Source organism: Trachurus japonicus, chromosome 1, assembly GCF_045865225.1.
Source record: "Trachurus japonicus isolate A0001 chromosome 1, Traja_1.0".
Classification (NCBI taxonomy): Eukaryota; Metazoa; Chordata; class Actinopteri; order Carangiformes; family Carangidae; genus Trachurus; species Trachurus japonicus.
The window spans coordinates 6,809,905-6,825,703 of NC_140907.1; the positions used below are offsets into that span (position 1 = coordinate 6,809,905).

The 15,799-nt window shown below is 43.6% G+C and overlaps 1 protein-coding gene across 1 annotated transcript; it reads left to right on the forward strand.

Annotated features, from left to right (window-relative positions):
• The first annotated feature begins 226 nt into the window (after positions 1 to 226).
• On the forward strand, positions 227 to 2,567 carry adra2a (adrenoceptor alpha 2A). The gene is made up of 2 exons (XM_085805980.1): positions 227 to 514; positions 675 to 2,567. The coding sequence occupies exon 2, from the start codon at positions 868 to 870 to the stop codon at positions 2,128 to 2,130; it is 1,263 nt and encodes a 420-aa protein (XP_085662106.1). The 5' UTR covers positions 227 to 514; positions 675 to 867; the 3' UTR covers positions 2,131 to 2,567.
• The last annotated feature ends 13,232 nt before the right edge of the window (positions 2,568 to 15,799 follow it).

Below are 15,799 nucleotides of genomic sequence, written 5' to 3' on the forward strand. Positions count from 1 at the left end.
CAGCCTCTCTGGAACCACTGCGCTGTATGGGACACTTTTATATTTCCTGTTTTCGTTCCCTCCGCCGCTCCGCGTCCAGCTGATGTTGTTGCCTTCACTGTCCCATGTTGTCAGACCCACATGTCTTTGGCTGTTGACACTCGTTGGACGCACAGTGACCCGGGGAGCGGGACACTTTTTGCAGCGTGCGGGCTATAAAGAGAGGGAGTGGCGCACTGGTTAACAGTGAGGAGAGAGACTCCACACAGACCGCAGCACGGCCGCGGCAGCGCCGGGATAACATGATTAGAGCTCTATTAGGTCCGCGACTGAGCACCACTAGATGCAGCGCAGGGATCAGAGTGTGGCCAGAGAGAGGAGACACAGAGGGAAGACTCGACGCTTCAGCTGCCACATGGAGCTTCTTCTCTGCGTCCTATTGATCCGCCCAAAGAAGTTACACACTGGGGTTTTTTTTTTCCACGCCCGTGTGTCTCTGGCACCGGAGAGGTTGTGTCACCGCTGGTCGACTCAGGTAAGACCACGTCGCACTTTCTGTGTCTTTTTTCTTAGTGTTATTGAAAGGAGAGAGCTGAATTAATTGTAATAATTAGACAGGTCATGCGTGGCAATAAGAAGTGGAAGTGCATTGCTTTGACAGATCTGATTTTTCCTTATGTCTCCTCACATTTCAGATGAACTGACCTGTAAATAATTAGTGCTGATCTTTGTGGAGATAGAGCACGATGAAAGAGAGAGATCTGGCTGGGGAAGCCTCAGAGGAGTGATTCAGTTCCTGCCTTTCTCAGCCCTGATCCCTCCTTCCTGGTGGATGATATTTCTTAACCTCAGTTGAACTCAGGAAGTGGGCCAGTCCGCTCCGCTCCGATGGAGTTTAACAACCAGACCAACCTGACAGTTCCAGAGGCGGCTCCTTACAGCTTCAGGATGTCCCTGCCCCTCACCGTGCTGGTGGGGCTCATGATCCTGCTGACGGTGTTTGGTAACGTGCTGGTGGTCATAGCCGTGTTTACCAGCCGGGCCCTGCGTGCTCCGCAGAACTTATTCTTGGTGTCGCTGGCCTCGGCGGACATCTTGGTGGCTACCCTGGTGATGCCCTTCTCCTTGGCCAATGAGCTGATGGGGTACTGGTACTTCGGCGAGGTGTGGTGTGAAATCTACCTGGCGCTGGACGTTCTGTTCTGCACCGCCTCCATCGCCCACCTCTGTGCCATCAGCCTGGATCGCTACTGGTCCATCACGCAGGCCATCGAGTACAACCTAAAGAGGACGCCGCGCCGAATCAAGTGCATCATCGTTATCGTGTGGGTCATCGCGGCGGTTATCTCCTTCCCACCTCTAATCACCATGGAGAAAGAAAACAACCAGAAGGACCGCGTGTGTAGGATCAACACTGATAAGTGGTACGTCATCTCGTCCTGCATCGGCTCCTTCTTCCTGCCGTGTGTCATCATGGTGCTGGTCTACGTGCGAATCTACCAGATAGCTAAAAAGAGGACGCGGGCGCCTCCGGGAGACAGGAAGCACAAGGAGACGCCGAAGACGGCCGGCGTCGCCGCCGCCGACCCCAAGGAGAACGGCGTCGCCGCCGCCGACCGCCTCTGCCACGAGAAGCTGAACGGCGAGCAGGACATCGAGCTGAGGAAGGAAGCGGTGGAAGGAGAAGGAGCGGCAGACGAGGAGAAAGGAGACGTCAACGGGGTGGACATCGAGGAGTCGTCGTCGTCCGACCATAAAATGAACAACCCGTGCTCAATCAAAAAGAAATCATCCAAGGGGAAAACCAAACTGAGCCAGATCAAACCGGGGGACAATGACGCCCTACGACGGGTGCCGAGCACCAAGGGCAGCCGCTGGAAGGGCCGGCAGAACCGGGAGAAACGGTTCACCTTCGTCCTGGCCGTGGTCATTGGAGTGTTTGTCATCTGTTGGTTTCCCTTTTTCTTTACGTACATGCTAATGACGTTGTGTGAGTCCTGTCCCGTGCCCGACACCTTGTTCAAGTTCTTCTTCTGGTTCGGTTACTGCAACAGCGCGCTGAACCCCATCATTTACACCATCTTCAACAATGACTTTAGGAGGTCCTTTAAAAAGATACTTTGCAGGAGGGACACCAGGAGATATGTATGACAGACCTCATCTTCATGTACATACCTTCTTTTTTTACTGTTGTATATCAATTGTAAAGTGCATAGACCATTGTGCATGGATCTCAGGCTTGTGAACGCACTAGGTGTTAACTACTTAGAAAGGCTATGAGCTTTACGTGCGGCATCTTCTTTTCAAAACATCCACCCCCCACAGCTTCAGCACCAACCACCATCGCACACACTCAGAGGTCTCAAGAACACCACAGTGGAACCATGTTTTTATTGTAAATGTCATTTTTATTTTTATAAAAGAAACAGACATTGTGAAGTCCATGATATGTGTTGTAATTAATGACAGTATATGCTATATAAAATACCATGTCTTAATATTTGTCTCTATTTTGATTTTCATGGTGATGATGATGACAAAGTGTGGGAAAATGTTAGCTCTTTAAAGAATAAAACCTGTTATCTGAACTGGTCTCAAGGCTTTAAAGCAAGCTGAAGCATCAGGTTGGCCATTTTATTCTCATGTACTGTATGTGACAGTGTGATGGCACACACACACACACACACCTGGGAGGGCAGCAATAGAGTCAAGGTATCAGTAACATTTGAGTGTAAACTTGATCTCAGTAAAAGGTGTTAAGTGAGACTCCAAAATGAAAAGCTGTTTTGATCTGTGTGAAGAAGAGAAGAGGTGGAGAAGGAGGATAATCCCTCCAGTCCTCAGAGTTTCAGCCCTTTAGCTGTAAAAGTGCAAATTCACTGGTCTGTTGGATCTGACCTTTACAAGAGCTTAGCTGTTAATGAGCCTGTATGGAGACTGTGCAAATGTTCTTTGGTCCTTGGTTTAATCGTGTTGGCGATTAGATGGAGGTCTTTTATCTGACACGTCAGAAAATTAAATTAAATTTTTCATATTTCTTTTTCTTTGGAGTGTATTTGCTGAGGCTTTAGATTTCAGTCGGTTCATGTCTCCGCTGTGACTGATGAATACAGTTCTCATGCGAGGCACGGGAAGCGGAGAAGTAACGGTTCATTTACCGTTTTGTGTTACCACGGTATGCGTCATTAAGTAAAGACATGGAGCCCGTCAAACCAGAACCTGATTGACTGGTCTCGCTCCCTGTCTTCACTTCACCGCCCTCTTCATTGGCTCAAGGAGAATGAGTGAATAAAACAAAGCAGTGACTATCATCTGTGCAGTGAATACAGAGAGTCTATGGTTTCTCTGGGGAGGTGTGTGTGTGTAGATGCAGCCCTTTTGACAGTCAGGACGGCAGCTGAGCGCCTCTATCCTCAGAAAGCTAAGCTCTTCTGGGAGTTTCTCTAATAGTACTATCTCCAGCACCTCGTCCAGCAGAGCCTGCTGTGTGCTCGTATTCAGATGGCCGAGTGTTTCCCTGCACGTTTACAAAATGTGTAAATGCGGTGGGCCTGTGAGAAAGAGGGAGTGTATGCGTGTGAGAATGTGCAATGTGTGTATTTGCGGCACAAGTAAACACATGGGGAGAGCTCCCACCGGACAGACGAGTTTGCTAAAGCGGCGCCGGCGCTCCACGTTCAATTTTGAATTAGAGGAGAAAGTTGTGGTGGGAGACTGTGAGATGCAGTCAACCACAACAACAACAAGGAAAAAAGCAAACAGAATTACTCAACAGAAAGGTCAAATGTTGAGACTCAGCTTGAAAGGAGACATGAGACCTGACAGAGTTTCAGTCATTCACATAAAAGAGATGCCATCTCCGAAAACTGTTCAACAGTTATTGTGAGGCAAACAACTACTGTCCCTACCAACACAGCTAACACAACACAACACGTTACATAACACTAGAAGACCTATTGGTCGATTTAATCACTGTTTTCCTTTATCTTATGAAATAAATGATTAGACATTCTTCCTCTAAGAAGAACCAGTAGGTTACACAGACTGATGTTCACTGATGTAACAACATGTTACTGGCTCTTCACTATTTAGCATTTACAATAAAGTAATTTCCCCTTGTAGCAATAAAGTGTCAGTCATTCAGAAAAATGTACATAGGCTCAACTTTAGCTGGTAAATATCATTATAGGTTTCTTGGTCTCTGTTATTCAGATTCAATCACTCTGCCATTATTAGTTGGATGATCAGTACAAAAAGAAGAATTTCACACAAAATATAAAATAACAACAATGAGTTAATTTGGTTAATTCAGGTGTTTAAGTTTAATTTGATCTTTGTGCAGAACGCCTAGCTGTGGATCTGTTCTCCCATCTCTTACACTTTGGATATATGGATTAACATGCAAGTTTAGAGACATCCCTGAAGAGCTGTGAACCGGTCCTTGAAAGTGACAGAGTTTTTGATTGGATAGTGACTGATAAATTTGTGCGTGTGTCTTGTCTTGCCCCCCTCTCCCTCTCTGACTGCCTCTCTGTACCTCGCACATCAACAAGCAGCAGTGATATCATTAGGCGGATGTGCTTGCTGACAGCCTATTGGAAGAAGCCAGCTGTTGAAGTCAGCAGACCCCTCACACACATGCACAGACACAGACACGCCACACACACACACACACACACACACACACACACACACACACACACACACACACACACACACACACACACACACACACACACACACACATATACACTTAGCCTCTGGGAATTGGGGCATGGATCATCAGGTTAGAGTGCACATCCGTCTCCAAAATGCTAAGCATGCTGGCTAAGTGCAGCTACCATTCAAAAAGACAGGGACAAAATGTCAGCAGCCACAAAAATCATACAAGACAAACAATCATTTGCAGTTGGCTGATTGAGCCGTGGGGGGGGGTTGCATTTGACTTGATTTCTTTGCTTGAGAGATGACAGTTTTACTGTGAATGTGTGTGTCTGTTTGTGTGGGGGGGTATTTTTAAATGGGGATGTGGGAGGATGGGCGGGTCTGCTTTTTGTATGTGTGCTGTAGGCGGCTGGGGTGAAAAGGTCATGATGATGATGAATGTTGACTGAGGCACCCACATATTACAACCTGTACATCCTTTTGTTTCATTATTCTGTTTTTCAGAATGACATCCGCCTGTGTGAGGTGGCTGCAGTAATTACTCTCAGTGTTACGGATGATTCACTGTTGTTTTCTCCTACTTTGATTTGCCTGTCTTCATGTAGCACTTTCAGAGGATGTTTGTATTTGTCATCATGTTATTTAGGTGGGATCATATTTTCTAACAGCCGCCTCAGAGGTGGCTGCCTCCTCTCTGATGGAGGACTCTTAAAAGTGTTTCAGAGGAATCATTTGAAATGGAGTCACAGTCTCATTAATGGTTGGCTGATTAGCTGTCAGCCCTCTGGGTCTGATTGGAAACACAAAACAACACTGGGCAGCTGATATTTCCCTGGAAAATAATTTGTCTAGACAAATCTATTTTCCAGAAGCTCATTATGATAGAGAGCAATCAGCCCCCATCGTACCAAAAACCACACCGCATTACGCAACATGATTATTAGACCTGCGAGCTAATTCATTGTGGCTGCATATAGAGAATAGGACGCAGGGTTTGACGTTCGGGTGTCCAGCAAAAACCATTTGTGACTTGGACCAGCGGGGGCTTGGTTTCTGAATTGGACGACTTTGGACCTGAAATATGATTTTATATGAACCAGAAACAGTTTGAAAGCAATAGTGATGCACACGGTGCAAGTGTAAGTGTGTGAGCAGCTTTTCATAAAATACATCTAATGTATGTCTCAATGTGTATTTTTGTGTTGCTCCAGCTCGGTTTTGGCAACAATATTACAGTAATCTTAGATCAACTGGTGAATCATCTGGTCTCTAAAAAGCCATAAAGCAGAGATAATCAACACTGCAGTTTTTTTTTTTTAAAGGATCACCAAATATGGAGACACACCCCAGCAGGCACTGAATGCTGGACCCTAATAAGTCTGGTGTTTGGCAGGTGTTCAATATTGGTTGGAAATGAGAATTTTTGTCATCACCAAAATCCATTGTCGGCTTATTGACATTTTGACCTGAAGCAGATGTTTAGCAGTCGTTCAGGACTCATGACTAGAAAAATCTATAGTCCCTGTGTCAACGTGATTGTCGGTATGAGACATTTCAAAGAATCTGGATACGTAACTACACATCTTTAAACCAACAAATATATGAACGACAACTGTTAGATAGTATATGCTGTTTCTGATTTTTGTCACTTTATGTCACAGTTCAGCTACATATCTACTGTATATCTATCTATATCAGTTCACAATGTTGGTGGAGCAGCTGTGGGCCTGCATGGGGAGGGGGGAGTTTCAGCTAACATAACGTATTTCAGACAGCCACCCTCAGGGGCCCTTGAAGGTGATCAGTGGGGTCCACAGTAAAAACACGACAAAACCTATGGTTGTTTTGTTTTTGGGTTTTCTAACACTGTCTATAACAGAACATCTAAAAGAAAAAACCTAACCTGTTGGGGTCTGGTCCAACAGTAGCCCTTGATATGAAAAAGTTTGAAAACCACTAGAATAAACAACCAAATCTAAACCAAGTCAACTCATTTCCTGTTGGACTAACTGGCCCTTTGTATTGATTAACCATGTGAGCCTCTCAGCACTACACAGAAGTAAATTGCCCGTCAATCTGCATCCCAGTGGCACTTTGGCACAAAAGTGGTTAAAAGAGTATTATGAGAGAGTGTTTAACAGAGGTGGAAGATTAAAAAAACAAGCAACACATTTCCAGCCTCTAGCACACTGTGTGGCTCGGTAATTATTGCAGATAAAAGCAACAAAGAGTTGAACGCTTTCTCTCTCTCCATTATTCAGCCTCTTTGTGCTGGGACTCCCCGTCTCTCCACCAGTGACGGACAGCAGAGAAGAATATCTGTTCGCTGACACGAGAACAGTAAAGTGAGTGTGAGGCAGAGAGGGCGGCTGAAGTGGGCTGCTGTAGTGTGTGTAATAACTGTCTAGTGTGCGCTGATGGACAGGCCGGTGGGTGTTTGAAGGAGATTACACCTGAACACTCTGCTGTTTCATCGCTGCGGACCTTAATGACGATGACTTCATGAAAGCAGCTGGTTAGTGAATAGCAGCTTGTTGTGTTTGTCACGAATTTGGCAAAGTGATTTATGTGTGTTCATGTTTTTAAAGAGACAGAGACTGAGAAATCACAAGTCTAATGTGTTTTTGATGTTTATCTCTGAACATATCACGCTGCAACTTTCTGAAGCCAGCTGGACTCTTTCAGTTGAAACAACCTCTAAATGATTGTGGGGTTATTGGTGTGTGTGGAGACTAACTTGATAATGTGATGTTTCTAGCTATAGACAGTGCAAATGATGTCGCAACTGCAGTTTGATGAAGCATATTCTAGCACATTACTTTGGAGGGATAATCTAATATGGTCCATTCATCACCATTTATGTTTATTGATTCACAAAAAGACCTAATTTCCTTTCATGCCATGGATTACAATAGGCCACAAAAAAAGTAATTACTAACTTCAGTTTCCATAAATCCTGCAAGGCATTAGAAGTAAACCTCACACAGTGTATGACCTGACTGGACTCAAACAGATGCAACAGGCTTAAAAAACAACAACTCAGAGTTCAATCTCCCTCACTGTTGCTGCTACTTGAGAGTGAGTTTATACTGTTGATCAGTAAATTTACATCTTCCCTTACATTCATTCACATTCTTTATCCTGTCACTCTCCACTGCCTCTGTACTGTTTACTGTCAGAACAGGCAGATGGTAATATCAGATGGTGTCATGTTTGATTAAGAAACACCTTCAGAAACTCTCTCCCCCTCACTTTTAGAAAAAAATGTAGAAAAAAAAATGCTTGCATGGTGTGCCAGTAAAAAGTGAAAAGTGAATCAGTGCAGGACAGTTTAGATGTGAAATGAGAGGCAGATGTTTAATTCATGCTAGCATGGACTCTGACTTTCACACTGAAACATCTCAGAGAGCAGCAGAGTTACTCAACAAAATGATTTGATATATGTGGAGCTGTGCCAGCGGTTGTGGGACAGAGGTGAAAACAAACACAGGAATCTGTTATGAAATAAACAAAAAGTACCTAACCTTTGGCAGGAACTTGTGTGTTCACCGAGAAGCCCATCATTTACAGTAAGGCCTATAAGATGTGGCCTCACATGACTGTAACTACGCATGAAAAATGGGACTAGTTGACCAAAACGTTGCCATAGCAACAAGTGTTTTGTTCAGTAGCCTAGGCTACTTGACTTATTGATATTGTTAGTTTCTTGTCCATCACTCAAGCCGAGTTGTTGAATGAATACTGCAACAAAAACAAAACAAAACCTACGTCTCAAAGGCCTTCTGTAGCCTACTCTCTCTACTGTGGCAGGATACAGTGATGTCAAATCACAAATTTATCTCACTATTCACACAAAACATGACACTTTTTATACTTTGACACTCTCCTTGGATAAAGAAAAGCCTCTGAAAAGAAGAATCAAACAGAGCAGGGTGACGATATCAGGGTCTCTGTATTGAATGGGCCAGTAACTGTGGTCAAGTGTACTTTAACCAGCCTCTCTGTGTTCATCTTTCAGTAGCTGCTGTCTGTGTAACCCAGATTCTGTGGTTTGTTCCGCTCCCACGTTATTATTCATACAGTCGGCAGCCTCGCACTTTTCTGATCTGCTTTTCTGCAGCTTTGTTTGAGGTGTAATCTAAATTTGACTGATAATCTCCTGTTAAAAGGACCACACTGTAAGAATGTAATTACACACACTTGTCGCGTCGAGCCAGATTACAAGTCACAAGGTTACCCCTCGTTATCGCTCAGTGGCACACCCACTTTCATCCTTCCACATGTCACCAAGTTGTCTTTCTGGATGGGTGCTCACTATAAATACAACTACAGCACAACGGTGGTAACATCAGCGGCTGGTAAATATGGCTAATTCACAAGCGTGGTATTTGATGTGCAGTTGAAACCTTTCAGTGCAACTAAAAGCAGCCCGGAAGCCTGCAAATCACAGAAGAAGGAATGCATTATAGGCAATTATCAGTATCAAGGAAAATTGGAAGGGGCGTGCCAGTGAGTGTAAATCCAAATGGTGTAGTATATGATCTAATATGTGGGTGTTATCATGACACAGATCCCATTTGTTTTATGAGAGATGGATGGAGGGATGGATATGTTGGTGGAAATACAATAATGGAGACAAAGAAGAAGGAGAGGGAGAAGGGGAGAACTAAACAAGCAAGAGGAAGAGAGACAAAAAGTAGTATGGCGGCTCTAGAGATTATGTGAAATTGTTACAAAAACAAACAGCTAATTGAGACGACAGCCAAAGGTTCACAAGCAGCAGGTGTGTGTAAGTGTTTCTGTGTGTGTGTGTGTGTGTGTGTCGTGTGTGAGAAAGAGACAAGAGAAATGCAGAGAGGAAGGGAGATGTTGAAGAGATTACACAGGCCACTTTTACATCTCCATCTCATGTATATGCTAAAGCCTTGCTGCTCTATTTGCATGGAGATGAAACCGCTCTACAAAGTCTGCTCTGCTAATTCTCGTATATATTACATCCTGGCCAGACTGCATAGTGACTGTCATCTTCTCATGTAGCAGTCCCCTTTTTGTCAAAGATGATGTGATTCTGCCTCTTCCCATTGTTGAGAATAATCCTATTTCCCTGAGACAAAAGGCTCATCTTTCATATCAATGCCAGTGGTAAATTAGTCTGAGGCCCAGACATGGAAAATGGACATGATAGCCCATATTTATAGGTGAATTGGGTTATGTGGCAGGCAAACACAAATGGAAGAAAACCACTGGTATTCTCTCTGGAGCGTTCCCAGCAGCCAAGTAGTGTGTACATTAAACAGTGGAACGGCTGGGAGAGTATGGCTTTGGAACCCCTGGGACATTGTGCATAATTGAAAAAGTCATTACAAAAGCAGCTGCACATTGTAACGTGTCAAAACAGAGCACCAGCAAATCTATGCTTCTTTACTGTGACTGACAGGCTTTATGAATTTTCCCTCAACGCAAAACCACAGTGCCTCATGTCGTGTTTTTTATTTTTATTTTATTTTAAATTGAACCAAAAAAAACATCTACCTCCTTTTTCTCCTAATTTTTCCCGCAGCATGGCCTCTCCCAAATAGCGCTTACCCACAAATTGAGTTTAATACTCTCCTGAGAGCGCGTTTGTAAATGTTTGAGCTGTGAAACGTGAAACATAATTGCGCAACAGAAATCAGGTGGGAGACAAATATTACTTTGTTGAAACAAGAGAGAAGTGGCTGCTACAGATGGACTTTGCATCCATGTCGGCATTGTTCCCTCAAATGAAGCGATAACAAAGGCCCGTTGAAGCACTTAAAACTGCATCATACTGTATAAATACCAGCTTGTTATTTGTGAAAGGGAACATAACTCATTGTTGCACAAACCCAGCGCTCTGAGTGGAGCCGCTTTAAAAGGAGAGGGTTTACTATTACACAATATTACTCTGACCTCATGTAGACAACTGGATCTGAGGGAGTTTCCTCTATGAAGCCGCTGCTCACTGATCTTTAGCTCATGCAGGTTGTGCTCGGCAGAAACACTTTTAAACTATGCCAATGAATTCATAGAATCTCTTCTCAACAAAGGTCATCCTTAAAACGGCTCTCTGAGAAAGTCTGCAGGGAGCCAGACTATTTACTGTCAGTTTCACAGACTGCTAATCAACACAGCACGGTGTCTTGGTGTCTGTTTGTCCATCTCTGTGTCCCTGTGTGTGTACAGTATGTGTGTTTAGTTGAGTGTGGCAGTACGACTACTGCACATTCTGATCAGAGCAGTAAGAGAGGAGAGATTCTGCTTCCCAGATCTGCTCCGAAGGCTCCACGCTGTATTTCACCTTTAACCTCTCCTCCATCTGCCTCTTCCCTTCACATCCCTTGCGGATATATTCCGAGGGAACTACAAAATACCCGCCATATACGAGCACAGATACAATGCAGGACCACCGCTTTCTTTTATTTAATTCTTTCATTCTTGAATTTTATCGAGCCTTTCAGCAGGACATTGGTGGTGGGCGTAGACGGCAGCGGTGGAGAGGGCCTGGCTGTGAATACTGATGGGATAATCATTTGTGTTTCGATTGTGCATGAAAAACGCAGTCGGCTTTGGTGTGGAGGGGAGAAAAAAAAAAAAAAGAGAAAATGGGAGCCCAGCTTGGAGAAGGACGACATCCGGCGTGGTCTTTGCTTCACTCTTCTTCACGTTGTTCAGCTTGTTTGTTTCTGGGGGAATTACTCTGGGCCATGGGGGAGTTATCTGAGGGAAATACAGACATCAATCTCTCATAACATGCAAGGAGGAATAGAAACACATCAAAGTGCTGCTGCTGCTGCTGCTGCTGCCGTGCCGGGCACTCGTCAAGAGTTACGTGCCGTGATGCTCAAAATCCTCGTCTTGCTATAACCCATGCATGGGAAACAGTTCTCAAACTTTGTCCCCATTTCATAAAACAAGTCCATCGAGCTCTGCAAGCGGATGTTTACATCCTGGTGATCAGACATCCTATAGGCTACTCCACAACTAGAGAGAAACTGTAACCCGTCGTATTCCATGAATATCTGAGCTGAGACTGAGCAGGTGGCAAGAAGCTGAGTGAGAGTCCTCAACACTTAGTGCCCTGCTGAGCTATGATCGTAGCTGGCTGTGTGTGTGTGTGTGTGTGTGTGTGTGTGTGTCTCCACATGGAGTCAGTCCAGGGTTCAACAGTAGTCAGTTCTCACTGGGTTTCAGCTCTCCTGAGGGGATTAAGTGATAAACAGCCAAGATTATTCTGGAACTGCCCACCCTCCTCCTCCTCCTGCTCCTGCTCCTCCTCCTCCTCCTCCTCTCCTCTCCTCTCCTCTCCTCTCCTCTCCTCTCCTCTCCTCTCCTCTCCTCTCCTCTCCTCTCCTCTCCTCTCCTCTCCTCTCCTCTCAGTTCTCATCTTCTCATCTTATCTCCTTTCATTTACCCTCCTGTCCTTTTTTAAATTTGTTCCCCCTTATCCTCTCCTCTCCTCTCCTCTCCTCAGTTCTTCTCTTCTCATCTTATCTTACCCTTATTACTTCCCTTCTCTCTTTCCGTCCTCTTTTACATCTTTCTTTTACTGTAATCTGTTACATTCCTTTCGTTTCTTTTCCTTTCCTGCCATTACTCATTCTCTCCATCCTCTCTCCTCCTCCTTTTCCTCCTCTTGCATCTGGCGACCTCTCCTTCCCCAGTGACCGTTTGACTAAGTGGGAACTTGTAGCAGAAAAATGAAAACAACAAGCCAGACACAAGGCAGGGGGATGTGACTGCTGCCCGGAGATAAGAGACAAACTGACTACAATTTTTCGAGTCCCTCCTCTTCTCACACGCTCACACACACACACGCACGCACACGTACGAACCCGCACACCCTCGACCCCTGTCTCCTGTATGTAGAAATGGGTAATCACTGTTGTGTTTCAGTGGACAGGAATTATAGTATTACCAGAGGGGGATTCAATTGCAGGGACCTTGTGCGTAATTTCAGGGACCTCCCATAGGTGCTGCATCCTTACTCCCATTACAGTGTTATTTTGCAGGCGGATGATGAACTTTCACTTTTCATTCTGATGTGACACTGGGGAGATGCAATACAAACAGGAACATTCGCAAACAGTACAATTAATATCGCAGCCCTTTGCCGTGCTAAATCCGCTGCTCTGGAAAATAGCTGTGTGGATCGGAGCGTTAGAGGCTACAGACGACAGCTCGACGAAATAGGACACAGGCGGTGAAATCAGCTTGTTCTGTTTGGTTGTCTGGGGCAGACGTGGGGTTATTGGTTGTAAACAAGAGGCAAATGAACATGGGTGGATAGTGTTGTTTTGGGGATGTGGAGGTATGTTCTGCAGACATGTGGCCTGCGGTGATATTTGATTGGAGAGAGATTACAGTGTTTACACTGAGGAAGGTCTGTCCATCATAAAACAAAGATAATTGAGAGAGTCTGGGACATGAACTAAGCCCCATCACTGAGAGTAGCTGTAAGCCTGTGTGTGTGTGTGTGTGTGTGTGTCTGTGTGTGTGCGCATATAGTTGTTGTGATCCTGAATATCTGAACAAGGATTTTTGAATTGATGTCGCTGGGGTTGAATTACGAAAGCAGATTGGTCTCAGTGTTATTTCTGTGAACAGACTGACACTGTGTAAATGTGTAATCTGTAAATACAAAACATTGTCCACAAATACAGAGAATGAACTTGTAAACTCACAAAAACATGTTGCAAATATTACAACGGGTGTGCAAATACACAAACTAATTCCATTCCTGTGACTACAATTAGTTTACGAACAAATCAAAAGGATTTGTGAACATCTTTCAAATATTTACAACGAAATACATGAATAATTGGCAAACAAGAGAACCAGAATTGTGTTGTTGTTATTATGGAGAAGAGAGGATCCACTCAGTCACCTCACATCGGTCTTCCCATGTACTTTCATTGAACCAATGCAACGGTTTATTTTTATTTTCATTTTATTCATTCAATAGGTCGGAGGTCATGACCTCGGTGTCCTCAATGGCCTTGCTTGTGGATTTGCATTTTACACACAGAGTTAACCGCCAGTCTAATCGTGAAGATCAACTTGTATCACTTTTTGAAAGATTTTTTAAGATCGCCTGCTGACAATGCCATCTTCAAATCGAAAAAGTAAGAGTGTGTGGTCCAAAGAGACACATTTACGCCCCTGAAGTAAATATGCACCATGACTAATGTTAAACAAAGACCTCCTTGAAGTCCTTATAGGACTGAATGATTATAACAAACTTAGTAGTAAAACAAATGACACCAGTTATCTCTGTTGGATGGTATGACATGTGGTTAGGGTTAGGGTTAACCCTATGTCATGTGGTTACTGTAATATCTTTATCATCATCATTGTATTATATCCAGAGCCCGGCTGTCAGTCAACAACAACAACTGTGCTGTAGCAGCCTATAGGCTACTGTACATGTGAGTCCACATGTTAACAATGAACAGTGACATTTTGATACGTTCAATACAAATCAACACAAACAGCCATACTATCAAAGACCTGAACCAGCGTGCTGTCACTTCCTGTTGTTACTTTCTCTCTGTCTCATCATCAGTCAGCATTATTTGCTGCCATTCTTCACAACTCATCACATTTTATCGTAGCTCATAGTGTTGGCCAGGACAGTGCTGCTATTTTGTTTCTGAAGTGTGATATGTAAATACTTTGATTAGAGAGTCGAGTCACTGCTCCTGCCAGCACCACAGATTACTTTCGTTCCACATCACACAGATATTTTGTGCAGTGGTCGGAGCACTCAGAACTTGCCTCTTGAGACCTGTAGTAGAAGATTTGAGCCATTATTCTCAGCCTTGTGTTTGTGCTATAAAGATATCTAAGAAAAACTAAATCTCATTGCATAAATTCTTATTCTGATGTGGAAATTAGAAAATTTTGTCCATGACATCATATCATATTATCCTGTTATATGATATATTTTTTTCTGACTTTGTTTCCACTGTCACACATGCTCAGTTGTTTTGCACCAAAAATACTTTCACTGTAAACACACATCACTGAACATTTTTATTTAATTCTTTATCAGCAATAAACACTTGGGTTTGCTCAGCTATGATAAAAGACTGCATTCATTTATAATCAACCAATCAACAATACACAAAATCGAAGTCCATTGGGGCTTGTACCTGCTGCTGCTGCTCACAACACACACTCACACTCTTTATTTACCCACCTCCACCTTTGCTGTTCTGCACCCCTGACCAAAGTCTAATGCATGTCGGCCTTCTGCAACAAGCAATAAAACCAATCTGGAGAGTCCAGCCTGAACCTATCACCACGTCACAAGCATCTTCAAACAAATGCTGTCCTCATTTAATTTTCATTGCTGTCCTTGTTCTATGTTGAAACACCAGATGATAGAGATGACTCGTGTTATTAAAAAAAGGACACGAGGAGAACAGAGGGGATTTTATCAATCCCACTTGCACACTCATGCAAACACTTTGTGATGTTTGATCTATTTCTGAAGCTTTTTCCTAATAGAGTGTTACTGTGATTTTCTGATACAGCCCCATTTGTTCCACCTGCATTATTGACTTTTACCTCAGCCTGCAATTTATCTGAATGGCCCAGAGTCAGTGTGTAATGACTTATATGAACCTGTTGCTTTTACTCAAAGGTGCATGTGGACATAGAGTGATAAAATAGTTGATGGACATTAGTGCATGATGGTGGCTGTTTCCACAACACAAAATATGTGTGTAAGGGCTCTGTGGTCCTGATCTCTGCATTTTTACAATTTAGGAATTTTAACAACCTTGCTGGAGTTTAATAAGGGAAACCACATTTGGACCTTCATGAGAAATCAAACATGATTTCTTCTCTAATGGAGAAAAACAGAGGATGTATGAGTTCTACAATTTGTTTTGACAAAGTTGTTAAAATTAAATGTGAACTATGCAGCTGATAATAAAATATTATGAGATGGGCACTTCAACTCGTGACCCTATATTTTCCCTAAAAGCATTCAAGTATTTTCAGATCCTTTGTTATGACACTTTAAATATAGCTCAACTGATCATCTTTAAGATGATCCCTTGCCTTAACCAGAGAGTCTACTTATATAAAAGTTGAATAATGTTGTTTTCACTACCAGCAGATATTTTAC

Bases quoted from the DNA above. Each gene is read 5' to 3' on its own strand.
- adra2a (XM_085805980.1), top strand. From the start codon at position 868: ATGGAGTTTAACAACCAGACCAACCTGACAGTTCCAGAGGCGGCTCCT.